Below are 12,115 nucleotides of genomic sequence, written 5' to 3'. Positions count from 1 at the left end.
AAACTCTGGTTTATTTTCCTAATGTCAGTTTATCATATGTCCTGTCATGTGTGAGTAAGTGGAAACCTTGTTTTATCCTTTGATCTTTTGATATTTGAATAATATACAAGATGAAGCAAATTGAAACTAGTATAGTATATTTTATATGAGTGCCAGCCCATGTTGGAATTAAGGGAAATGAGAAAGTTGACAAAATGGTCTTTAATTGGATGTGGTGAATTTATGGAAGCTTAAATGAACTAGAACATGTTTAAATGCTATCACTTAAACATGAAAGAGAACAGATTAAAATAGATTCAAATCAAAGAAATAGAAATAATAAAAGAAATAGAAATTTCAGGTTACCATTCAATTTAATTTCATCTTTTACATAGTGGTCGAGGAGCAGGAATAATCATTAAAACTGTTCCAAATTCAATTAGGAACAGTGTGACGGACATAAAATCAACTCGTGTTAATTTTTTTGAATGCTCAGTAGATGGCGGTATGTGACTCCCACCGAGGAAGACGCCCGCTGATGACGCAAGCATAAGCGCGACACGCCGACTGGAGAGACAAACGTGACTGCAGCGCTGTAAGGATTTTCACCTGCTAAAATGGTGAAGTCCGGAAAACTTCGATCCGGAACAGCCCAGAAAATCAGGCGATGGAAGAAAGGCCACAGTAGTGACTCCAATCCGGAGACAAGTCGCTATCGAAAGGCCGCGAGAAGCCAATATTTCAGCCGTCCCTCTGGTAAGACTTTGGCCTGTCTGACAACACGTGGGTACCGTTAGCTGGTCGCACTTCCTAAACAAGCTAAAAAATCATGCTTGGTTGATTGGGAGGGCGACGACTAGTTTAATTTCGAGTTTATCGAAAAGCAGTTTAAATCATAGCGTGTTTTTAAATTTCTGACAGTTATTTGAACTGCCCATGCTTTGACTGTATTCGTGACTAGTATGTCATCATAATGTGTTAAGATGGGCGAACGTGTTGGTGTTCACCAAACCTCTGTCTATATTTAAACAGAAAAAAGTGATCTGACAGTAGATGCCTTGAAACTCCACAATGAGCTTCAGGCAGGATCTCTACAGAGAAGCAGTGATGCAATGGAAGCAGGAGATACCATGGAGGGTCAAGCCCTGACAGAGAAAACCTCTGGGACTTTTCTTAGTGGACTGTCAGACTGCTCTAACCTCACTTTTAGAAAAGTACAGCGCTACTGGGAGTCAAACTCTTCAGCACATAAAGAGGTTTGTATTCAGTTTAATGTCCAGAGAGCCGCACCATAAGATATTTTTACTAGAATATTGTTAAAGGAAAAGTTCACCCAAAAATGAAATTGCTGAGATTACTTGCCCTCGGGCCATTCCACAGATTGAGAAATTCAACATTACATCACTTGCTCACCAGCGGGTGAGTGAATGGGTGCCGTCAGAATGAGAGTTCAGACAGCTGATAAAAACATCATGGTAATCCACAATTAATCCACACAACTCCAGTCTATCCATTAACATTTTATGAAAATCTGCATATTAGTAAGAAAAACATCCATTATTAAGACATTATATTTTTAAACATTTGCTTCTGACTTGCCTATCCATAATCCATAATAATGTTTACTTTAGTGAAAAGGTCCATTCCCTGTTGTCCTCTCACATCAATATACACTGACATGTTTGCTTGTAAACAGTCCTTCATCTGTGCATATTTCACTCTTGATTCAGGTGAGATGACCTTTATTTATTGACCAATATTTTAGCTGGAAGCAATGTTAAAAAGTAAAAAAAAAAACCATCTTGAACCATTTGTTTATTACAAACATGAACTGGAGTCATGTGGATTCCTTGTGGATTATTGTGATGTTTTTATCAGCTGTTTGGACTCTTTCTAACGGCACCCATTCTCTGCAGATGATCCATTGGTGAGCAAGTGATTTAATAGTAAATTTCTTCAGATCTGTTCTGATGAAGAAAATCTAGTCTACATTTTGGATTGACTTAGGGAGAGGAATTTATTTATTTATATTTTACAATATTTCTTTGTTGAAACCACATTATGTATAATGGATGTCTTCTTTTCTACAGATCTGTGCTGTATTGGCAGCTGTAACCGAAGTGATTCGATCTCAGGGAGGAAAGGAGACAGAGACAGAGTATTTTGCAGCCTTGGTAAATTAAAGTCACCATGAAATCAATTTGTTTAATACCCACTTGGCTGTGTCGAAATGCTTAAAAGTGCACTTTCTGTGGATCAATCTATGAATGTCTTTTCATTTTGCATTTTTCAATTGGCAGATGACAACACTCGAAGCTGTAGATAGCAGTGAATCTCTGGCAGCTGTTGCCTATCTCCTAAACCTGGTCATGAAAAGGTGAGTGGCGAGTCATGAGTCAAAGAAACAACAGCATAGGAAGGAATTCGGATTTGCCTTAGCTGTTGATCTAAATAAGTACATGTTCTGCTCATCTTTTCAAGGATGCCTGTGGCAGTGCTTAAGAAGAAGTTCTCAGACACGGCCAAGGCTTTAATAGATATCATGTCAAACCAAGCCAATTCTGACTCTATGTCCTGTCTGCGATGGGTTTGTACACTCTTCTCATAAATCAAACACTTTAATTCCCTGCAGAAGCTTGTATTTTTTTTTATGAAATTAATGGGCTGTATTTTGTTTCAGTCATATTGTTTTTGTATTTTGAGAGTATTTCATGGTGCTAGACAGTTTTCACTCCTAAGTTTATTTCTAGATGAAAGAATGGGAATTTTAGGAAAGGATTAAGGTATTTAAAATCTAATGCATGGAAGGTAGTTTAGATATTATCAAAGACTACTGCAAAGTACTGCAATTGATTTTTCCTATTCCTCTAAATTTCCTGTAGCAATTGCTTTTGACTGTAAGAGATCGTAATTGTGAATTTTTAAAGACCATTTAGCCTTTTATGATGTCCCTGATTGATTTTGTTCATACAGTAAGTGCAAGAGTTTTTTTTTTTAATTTTTTAATTTTGTATTTTTTTATTATATCATCTAAAATGACCGAAGACCACCAGAGGGGAAATGTATTTTATGAGATTGTGATGTGAGAAGGAAGTGTGCTTTGTCGTCTTTTATTATTTTGCATTTTTATATTCTAATTGCTTCTATGCTAATCGCTGTCATATTCCTTTGCAGATCATATCCTCTCTAGCGACTTTGCTGCGTAAACAAGATCTGTCAGTCTGGAGTTACCCTTCAACTCTACAGATGTACCATGGGCTTTTGAGCTTCACAGTGCACTCTAAACCAAAGGTCTGTCTGTTTGATTCCCATTTGCTCAGAGTTGGAATGTTAACGTTGATATTCCTTTTGTGCCTTAATCATTCTATCCACCATTAGTTGTTATAGTAATACACAATGGAAACACTACTTTTGTACTCGCAATGCAGAGTAACTGATTATGATTATTTGAGGTTTCTGAATGATGATTGTCCATGTGTTGCAGGTGCGAAAAGCAGCACAGCAGGGTGTTTGCCAAGTCCTTCATTACAGCGACTTCATGTTCTCTGATAATGCCCCGGCCCATCACCCAGCAGCAATCGCCACAGCCAAATTCTGCTGCAAAGAATTGGAGCAGTCAGGAGGTCAGTGAACTCATGTTTTTAATGCTGGAATGCTCAAAACGAGTAATAGCACCTGCTTTTGATAACAGGTGAAATTATCCACTAAATAATTTTTAAAAGAATTAAAAAAAAAAATTCTGTGAAGAATGCAAGTAAAGGACCGATGAGTAGTATCTTTTCACACAGCCATTGTACTCTAATACCTCACTGTTCATTCATTTTTGGTGGAACTAATCCATTAACTGTGTAAATTAATAATTTTATTTTTCAAAAGCATTTTAGTTTTAGATAAAACATACAATTTAATGTTGAAAATGAAACTGCATTAAGTTATTGTCTAGGCAGTTGTGCAGCAAAAATGACCCCATAGCACCACCTAGTGTCCATTGCACTTAGTGGACACAAATCTGTTTTTTTTTTTTTTAAATATGTATATATATTTTACAGACTGAAATAATTTTCTGCTTACTGATTGAGTGTTTATATTTCTATCCGTCTCAAGGCAGCAAAGAAGACACTACCATTATGCATGTGCTTGGTCTTCTAAAAGACCTCCTGTCTGCTCTTCCTCTGAGCTCTGTAAAATCTTGCTGTGAGACCCTTCTCCGTGTGATGACCCTTAGCCATGTGGTAAGAGCAGTTTAAGGGATACATTTTCGTTTTAATTGACTTATCAACTCTTAACACCTGCTTCTGTTTCTCTGAAGCTGGTAACCGCAAATGCAATGCAGGCTTTCCACAAGCTCTTCAGCAGCAAGCCTAGTTCTGCCAGCATGTCTGCAGAACTGAATGCACAGATCATCACAGTGAGTCTGATAATCAATCAACACATGCACATGGTCTCAGAAAGATGTGATTCTGCATTTTAATTTCCTAATGTGTGTATTGACACCTCTTTCAACAACTTCCTTCCAGGCTCTATATGACTATGTTCCAAGTGAGAATGATCTGCAGCCTTTACTAGCATGGCTTGCTGTAATGGAAAAAGCCCATGTTCATCTTTCCAGGTAGGCCTTTTTTAGCACTCTTTTGTTTGCTGCCTTTGTGAGGAATCTTGGTCATTACATAATTTTTGGTCTCTAGTTTACAGAGCTCTCTGAGTATTGGTCATCTTCCTCGCCTCTTCTCTGTCACCATGTCGTGTCTTCTGTCTCCACACACACAAGTAGTCTCTGCTGCGACTCAGACTCTGAAGGTTTGTCACACCTTGTGTATCAGCAGTGTATTAGTTTGTTAGAATTTTGATTTCTTGTTCTTGAATGTTTAAAAGAGTTACTTTCCCCTTCTCCATCCAGACTCTGTTAAATGAGTGTGTGGCTCCGCATATGGCTGAGATCGGATCCGTTTTACTAAACGCATCATCTGGAAATGGGGCTTGCATCCTAAAGATGTTTCAGTGAGCTACCCGAGACTTTCATCTTTTGTATTGTCACCTTTTTCTAGAGCATGAACTTGCTAAAGTCCAATTTCTGTCTCTTTCAGAATCGTGGAGGAAGGATTGTCCTATCGTTTTCATGCCTCTTGGCCGTTTGTGCTGCAGATCTTGGGCTGTTTCTACCGAGCTGCAGGAAAACAGGCTCATCCTATGATGATAAAGGTTGACTGAAATACAGTATATTCCGTAGTTTGTGAGTTTCTAAGTAATTGATAGTTTACTCACAGATGTGTGTCTGATCCTCAGAGTCTGCAGTCTCTCAGTGACCTGCGGGCTACCCCTCAGTTCCCCTTCTCTGGAGAGCTGGATATGGCTGTGGGCAGTGCTGTGGAGAGCATGGGCCCAGAGGTGGTCCTGAAAGCTGTGCCCCTCCTCATCACTGGAACAGAGTGAGTTACTTTGCTGGTACATCTCAGTCTTTTGAATTAAAAATTTGTTTATTAATGCTGTGAATTGTTTGTTTCTTTGCAGTGATGACCTGGAGTTCCCGCGTAGCTGGCTGATACCAGTCATAAGAGATCATGTGAAAAACACTCACTTGGCTTACTTCACCTCATACTTTTTCCCTCTGGCAAACAAACTTAAACAGACGGGTATGTATCAGTCACACACACACACATTGTTTTGAATGTTGAAATGTCGAATGGTATCGGTATTACTGTATTAAATTACATGTTGATATATGATATGTCTATCTCTGATATTTCAGCTGATGAATTGGAGCAGTCAGGACAGAAATTGATGGCTAAAGTGTATCAGACTCTACAGATGCAGGTACACTAAATATTTTGACAATGGCAGACTATTTTGACTGTTACTATGTTTGCAGTGGCTGCTGTTAAAGGAATAGTTCCCACAAAAATGAAAATTATCATTTACCCATCATATTGCTATTCCAAACTTGTATAATTTTTTTTTCATGCTCTCTTGAACACTGTATTTACTGTTACTGAACCTTGTTACTTACATAGAAACATTTGGATTGTCATGTAGTGGAATGAGTTATCTATTCGACTTATTTTCCCATTGTTTTAAAGGTGTAATTTTTTTTTCCAGGTTTGGACCATGTTTCCTGGGTTCTGCACTAAACCCACCGATTTGTTGGCATCGTTTAAGGGCATTGCTCGGTCTCTGGGTATGGCCCTGAATGATCGCCCTGACCTCCGTCTGTGCATCTGCCAGGCCTTGCGGATTCTTATCAACAAGAGCTGTGAAACAGGTCAGCTGGGTTGTTAAAACATAACCATTTTTTTTTTCTTTGCTGTGGCTATATTTTCACTGACTGCTCATTGAGATTTATGATTGTGTATTAAATGCTTTTTTTTTTATTCTGGGTCATCTGCAGAGGAAGAAAAATCAGAATTGCAAAGATTTTCCAAGAACTTCCTTCCCATCCTATTTAATGTCTACAGTCAGCAACCGAAACCTGGAGAGACGGCGTCTGCTAGAATGGCTGTCCTGGACACAATCAGAGTCTACCTGAGCATTACAGAGCAGGCGGTAAGTAATTTACCATATTAACAAATTAAATACATCATAGCAGGAATTACTTTATTGTGGTCTCCCCTAGATGTTGCAAATATCTTACAGTCTGCATATATTTATGTGCCGTTGCCGGTTCTGAATATTTGTTCCATTGCTTCAGATGGTGTGCACATTTCTGCAGAAAGCATCGGAGAGACTCACCAGTGCAGACAACTCTGAGTTCACACGGTAATACAGCTCTGCACCTTTATTGTCTTTATTTACAAGGCTCTAGATATCTTCAACAGATCTTTGAGACGCTTAGAAAAGGGTAGAGACCTAGATGAAAACCTGAAAAATGCATAATTTGAGACTGTATTTTTGTGGCTGGACTACAGCCTAAAAAGTGCTGCTTTGCACCCATATAGATGTATTTATATGTATAACTATATCTTGCTTTGAAAAATAAGTGGCTGTTATTTTGTAGGCTTGCGGTTATCGACTTGATTGTGGCAATGGCTCCATTTGTAGATGAAGCATCCATGACCCAGACATTCAGTTTGATTAAACCTTTTGTGGAGGTGAGAATCTTCCTGTTACTATTTTAAAACATATTTTCACTCTTGTGTTATGAGTGCACTTCATGTAAAATTTGTGTATGTGTATAGAGCAAGGATTCTAGCATCCAGAAGAAAGCCTACCGTGTGCTGGAGGAAATTTGTGGAGGAGAGAGTGCGTCTTGTAAGGCTTTTGTTCTGCAGAATCTCGAGCAGCTGAAAACAATGCTGATGAACGGCCTGACGACAGCAGCCTCACCTTCCAAACGAGTGAGAGCTGTGAAAAACACCAAGTAATCATATTTACACACAGAATGTTTAATGGATTAATATGTGGTTCTTTTTTGACACTTTTCAGCCTAGACTCAAGTGTCTAATTCACATAGTGAAGCAGCTGAATGAAGAACACTGTGATTTTATTACGGCTCTGCTTCCTGAGGTTTGTCTCATAGAGTACAGTCTTAAATTAGAGTGTTATTCTTTATGAAAGTTTTAATATTGGGCTTTTTAATGTGTTTAGGTCATTCTTTGCACTAAGGAAATGTCTATTGGTGCCCGCAAAAATGCCTACTCTCTTCTAGTTGAGATCGGAAATGCATTTGTAAGGTTTTGTGGGAACATAAAAGGTGAGAATAAAACCTTTGAATTAATTTGTTTGTTTACATTATTAAGATGCATCTTGCTGAGCAATGAGCTGAAATAATTTTTTATAATCATGTGCTTTCAGATGCCATAAATGAGTATTTAGGCCATGTGTTCATTGGACTAACTGGCTCTGTAACAATGATCACCTGTACAGTTCTGGCTTTAACAAGACTAGTGTTCCATTATAAAGGTAAGTGTGACTTCTGCTATCCACCCTAATTTGTAAGACGGAAGTAAGCTATTTTCTTTGAATGTGCAATACTTCTAGTTATTTACCTATAGCAGCAAATTAATTGGAAGAATAACTATTTGCACTACAAACCATTGAGTGGTTATGATTAATTCAAATATGATGACAAATTATCAGTTGATTAATATAAAGCAGCGTAATGGTCACGTGACAGGAAGCCTTCCACGTTAAAGTTACAAATAGTTGCAGACATGTCCATTCTTACTTTTTAAAATAAGGTGGAAACAGTACTTTTGAGCTGATTTTGTAGTTTGTTCCCCTGGTGAATAATCAAACAACTAGCCTTGTTCTGTTTTTAATGTTATAGGGAAGCACAACTCCTTTTCTTCAGAAAATGTAGTGATACATGGTTTGTAAAGAATCAATAAATGTTTATCTTTGACTGTAAAGCAAAAATATTGTCTGGACTTTGTGCAGATTCCATTGAGGTGTCCTCACTGGAGCTGCTGCTGCAAAATGTGTGTCTGCTGCTTTCGAGCCGGACACGAGACGTCGTCAAAGCCTCTCTGGGTTTCCTAAAAGTCTTGCTCTTTTCTATTGATGTCAAGGTTTTAGCCGGCCATATTGCTGTTATTGTAAGTGAAGAAGAGAGAGAGCGTTTTCAAGTTCATATTTCAACATTTAAAAAGTGTCTGTGATTAAAGTGACCGTGTTGCATTTTTTTCCCCCTATTATCTTGCAGATGGAAGGCATCAGCAATATGAATGATATGCGAAGACATTTTAGGGTGAAACTTAAGAACGTTTACACCAAGCTGATTAGGAAATTTGGGCAAGTTTAGCAGCTAACCAAAACTGACCACTTGGTCCTTTATTTCTTAATGCATTTTTTTTCCTTTTGTGTCTTTTTATGATTGTAATGTAAAATCTGTTCAGATTTGAGCTGGTCAAAAGCATGTTGCCGGCTGATCAACACAAGATTCTAGTGAACATCCGTAAAACAGAGGCCAGGAGTAAGAGACGCAAACTCGTGATCAAGACCGAAGAGGATGGATCAGACACTGAGGATGAGAAGCCTAAAGTGAAAGCAGAGAAGTACGGTGTTTCCAAAACCGTTTGCTTTTATAATAGTTTTTTTTATTTTAAAGCTTAGTTAACAGTGCTGAGAAGGATGTACTTCAGAGAGTAGATGTTTTGCTTTTATTTGTCTCTGCAGTATTGAGGACATTCTGGCCGAGACGGACTCTGACTCGGATGAAGATGAGAAGCCTAAAAGGGATCAGAAGAAGCCAATGAAAAAGGGCCAGGCCTGGTTGAAGGAAGGCGTTTCTGACGAACCACTCAACTTCCTTGATCCGAAAGCAGCGCAGAGAGTTTTGTGTAAGGCCTCTTTAGATATGCCCAGTTAAATTCTATCATGATCAACTCAAATTGATCAAGTTCATTCATATATCTGTTTATATACTGGTTATTTTTATTTCACAATATATCTAGCCACCAACCCTAATCTAAAGAAGGCCATCAAAACAGAGCATGGATTTAAAATGACATCCGATGGAAGGCTGATCATCAAAGAGGAGGCAGATGACGAAGATTATAAAACAAAAGGTGGGACATAATCATCTGTGTTTAAATGTATTGCATAAATTTATAATTGTAATAAACCACAGTGCAATCATATCCATATCTCTCTTCAGATGCTGAAATGGATGATGTACTTGAAGAGGCTGGAGTCAAAACTGTAAGTGTTTATGTATTTCATTTCCTTCGACAGAATTGGGAAGTATACAGAAAGGTAGTGTGCAGTGTGATGTTAATTTCTCTCTTTCCTTGAGCAGAAGAAGAATCCAAAGAGGAAAATGCATGATGATCTAGATGATGATATGGATGTCGAACCTACAATGAAATACAAAGGTAGGACAACAACATTTTCGAAGTTCAATTCCATCTTGTGCATGTTAATTTTCCTTTGCAAATAATGTAGTATGGATGTATATAGTTAGTATAGTGTACAGATGTGCAAAATTACTCACACATACTTTCAGATTCAATGAATCCCTAATCAGACAGTTTCTTAGACTTAATTGTATCACTCAACGCGATGTCAACTATATTAATACCATTGCATTCCAAGATACTTCAAAGAATGTAGTGGAATTACCACTGGTACTTGTGTTAAAAAAAATAAAAAAATAAAGCTAGTGCTATGGTACTATTCCCAAGAAATGATTGTAATATCATGGTACATTGTGATTCTCTGAACTCCTCAGCTGGTGGCATTGGAATCCACAGGCCTCTGGATAGAAGACCAGAGTTTGGGACGGAGTATAAATCTAAGGTTAGAAGTGAAGAGCCATTAATTTCATCAGAACATTTTTAGTTGTTAACATAAAATGAATGTCTGCTAAACATCTCTGTTTGTTGCAGAAGGGAAAAGGTGATGTTAAGAAGGCAGACAAGTGTGACCCATATGCGTATGTACCATTGAAGAAAGCCCAGCTCAACCGCAGGTAAGGATCAAAGTCTGTATTATCATGTATCCTCCTTTAATATGAGTGATGCAGCTGATCAAACATTGCTTGTACCTTTAACAGGAAAAAGGCCAAACTCCAAGGCCAGTTCAAAGGCATGGTCAGAGGGGCCAAGAAAGGAGCACGCTCCGGATCGAAAATCCTGAAGAAGAGGAAAGCCTAAAGTGTTCTTGCTATAGTTTTCCTAGATCTGCCCTTGCTTCCCATGGCATGATCAAATTAAAGCTAGAGACTTCCTGTAAAAATGTTTTGAGAACTTCCTGTGGAAGCATCTCTTCTAAAGATGATTTCAAGAGGTCCTGGTTGATATGTGCTGTGGTTGGATTTAAGAACATGGCAGTATGACAATAGCTTTGCGCCAAATGTGTTTATGGCCTTGGTGTGTTGGACATAAATAAAATATTCAGAAAACCCCATTAAAACTACAAATCCATATTGCCTTACACATTCTCCTTCCAATATTCATGGATTGAACCCCCAAAAACATTAAGACTAATATAATGTTTCTACAGTTAAACGGTAGTGCTTTCTTAAAGCATACCTAGAATGATTTCTAAATGACTTTAACGTTATGAAAACATAGTTCCCATGTGCCCATCAAAAAGTCATTTAAGTCTCGTGAATTAAATCTTGTATGCTACAGTTTTTAAGCAGAGGATATTGGTGGTGTTTATGTAGATCCCAGCTGTGTGTGTGAATGAACGAGGTCTACTGGAGGTCAGACGTGTCCTCTTACTCAATAACCTCGACTGGATTTTCTCTGATGGGCCCTGTGAGAATAGTGATACAGACTCAGTTTATAGTGGTGTCTGCTGGCTTTAGCTGATTTTGAGATCTATCTTTCATTAACAATGCATGATAAAGGCCTATTATTAAAGGGATAGTTCACCCAACAATGGTTCTGTCATTATTTACTTATTCTCAAGATTTCTGTGAGTTTCTTTGTTCTGTTGTCATTTTGAGGGGCTTTTGGGGAAAAAAATTTACAAAAAAAAAAAGGGAATTCTAATATATTTTAACCTCTTGTATTTAGTTGCTTTTTAGTCATAAGCACTTCAGTCTGCTATTTTTATATGGATAATTTGAACTTATAATAGTTTGGTGTTTGCTCAGTGTTCAGCCAAATTCAATTTCTACAATGAAACGTTGACGTCTCATTGAAGGAAAGCATGGATGGTCGTATTTCATCACACAAACATCATTTTATCGTACACTGAATCCTGTCTGGTGTACTGCAGTAATTTGGGTCAATAGAGGGCACTGTTTCACTTCACAACAGACAATGTTGTGAAATTAACTCCAGGAGCGTTACCAAGTCCGCTATTGCAACAGCGTTCATATGCACACAGAAGTCTTTTCCATTCTTACGTCCTAAGTTTGAACCTGATATCTGCAATATAGACTATTTTACAAATGCAGTAACTGAATGAATCTCCATTAAGCTGTCGCTGCACAGCAGGCAGAGAGATATTATTCATAATGTGTTGCTGTCAGAGCCTGTAGTGGGAGCATCCCCAGTGCTGCCACAGGGCTCCAGGTTTTGTAGCTAGTAAACACACTGATGTTTCTATGAGTGCTCGGTGCACCCAGCCAAAGGAGCTGCAGTCATCAGACCATATGAATCATGTCATGTTACATGATGTGAATCAATACTCCTGCTGAGTATTAAATCCTTACAGAGAGGAATGAGGTTAACGCTGAGGCATGAGTGGA

The 12,115-nt window shown here is 38.2% G+C and overlaps 1 protein-coding gene across 1 annotated transcript; it reads left to right on the top strand.

The window, feature by feature from the left end:
- The first annotated feature begins 496 nt into the window (after positions 1 to 496).
- On the top strand, positions 497 to 11,294 carry rrp12 (ribosomal RNA processing 12 homolog). The gene is made up of 34 exons (XM_079440670.1): positions 497 to 735; positions 1,012 to 1,235; positions 2,070 to 2,153; positions 2,280 to 2,356; positions 2,461 to 2,566; positions 3,154 to 3,270; positions 3,464 to 3,602; positions 4,084 to 4,211; positions 4,289 to 4,387; positions 4,497 to 4,588; positions 4,665 to 4,776; positions 4,877 to 4,977; positions 5,064 to 5,178; positions 5,263 to 5,405; positions 5,488 to 5,609; positions 5,726 to 5,790; positions 6,073 to 6,235; positions 6,362 to 6,516; positions 6,662 to 6,729; positions 6,968 to 7,061; positions 7,149 to 7,307; positions 7,396 to 7,476; positions 7,558 to 7,663; positions 7,765 to 7,872; positions 8,350 to 8,507; positions 8,615 to 8,703; positions 8,808 to 8,966; positions 9,088 to 9,251; positions 9,366 to 9,479; positions 9,569 to 9,612; positions 9,710 to 9,785; positions 10,142 to 10,209; positions 10,299 to 10,381; positions 10,466 to 11,294. Exons 1-34 carry the CDS (start codon positions 597 to 599, stop codon positions 10,563 to 10,565), a joined length of 3,852 nt encoding a protein of 1,283 aa, XP_079296796.1. The 5' UTR covers positions 497 to 596; the 3' UTR covers positions 10,566 to 11,294.
- The last annotated feature ends 821 nt before the right edge of the window (positions 11,295 to 12,115 follow it).

The sequence above is a fragment of the Barbus barbus genome (assembly GCF_936440315.1).
Source record: "Barbus barbus genome assembly, chromosome: 18".
Classification (NCBI taxonomy): domain Eukaryota; kingdom Metazoa; phylum Chordata; class Actinopteri; order Cypriniformes; family Cyprinidae; genus Barbus; species Barbus barbus.
This window is presented reverse-complemented; position numbering and strand designations above follow the sequence as displayed.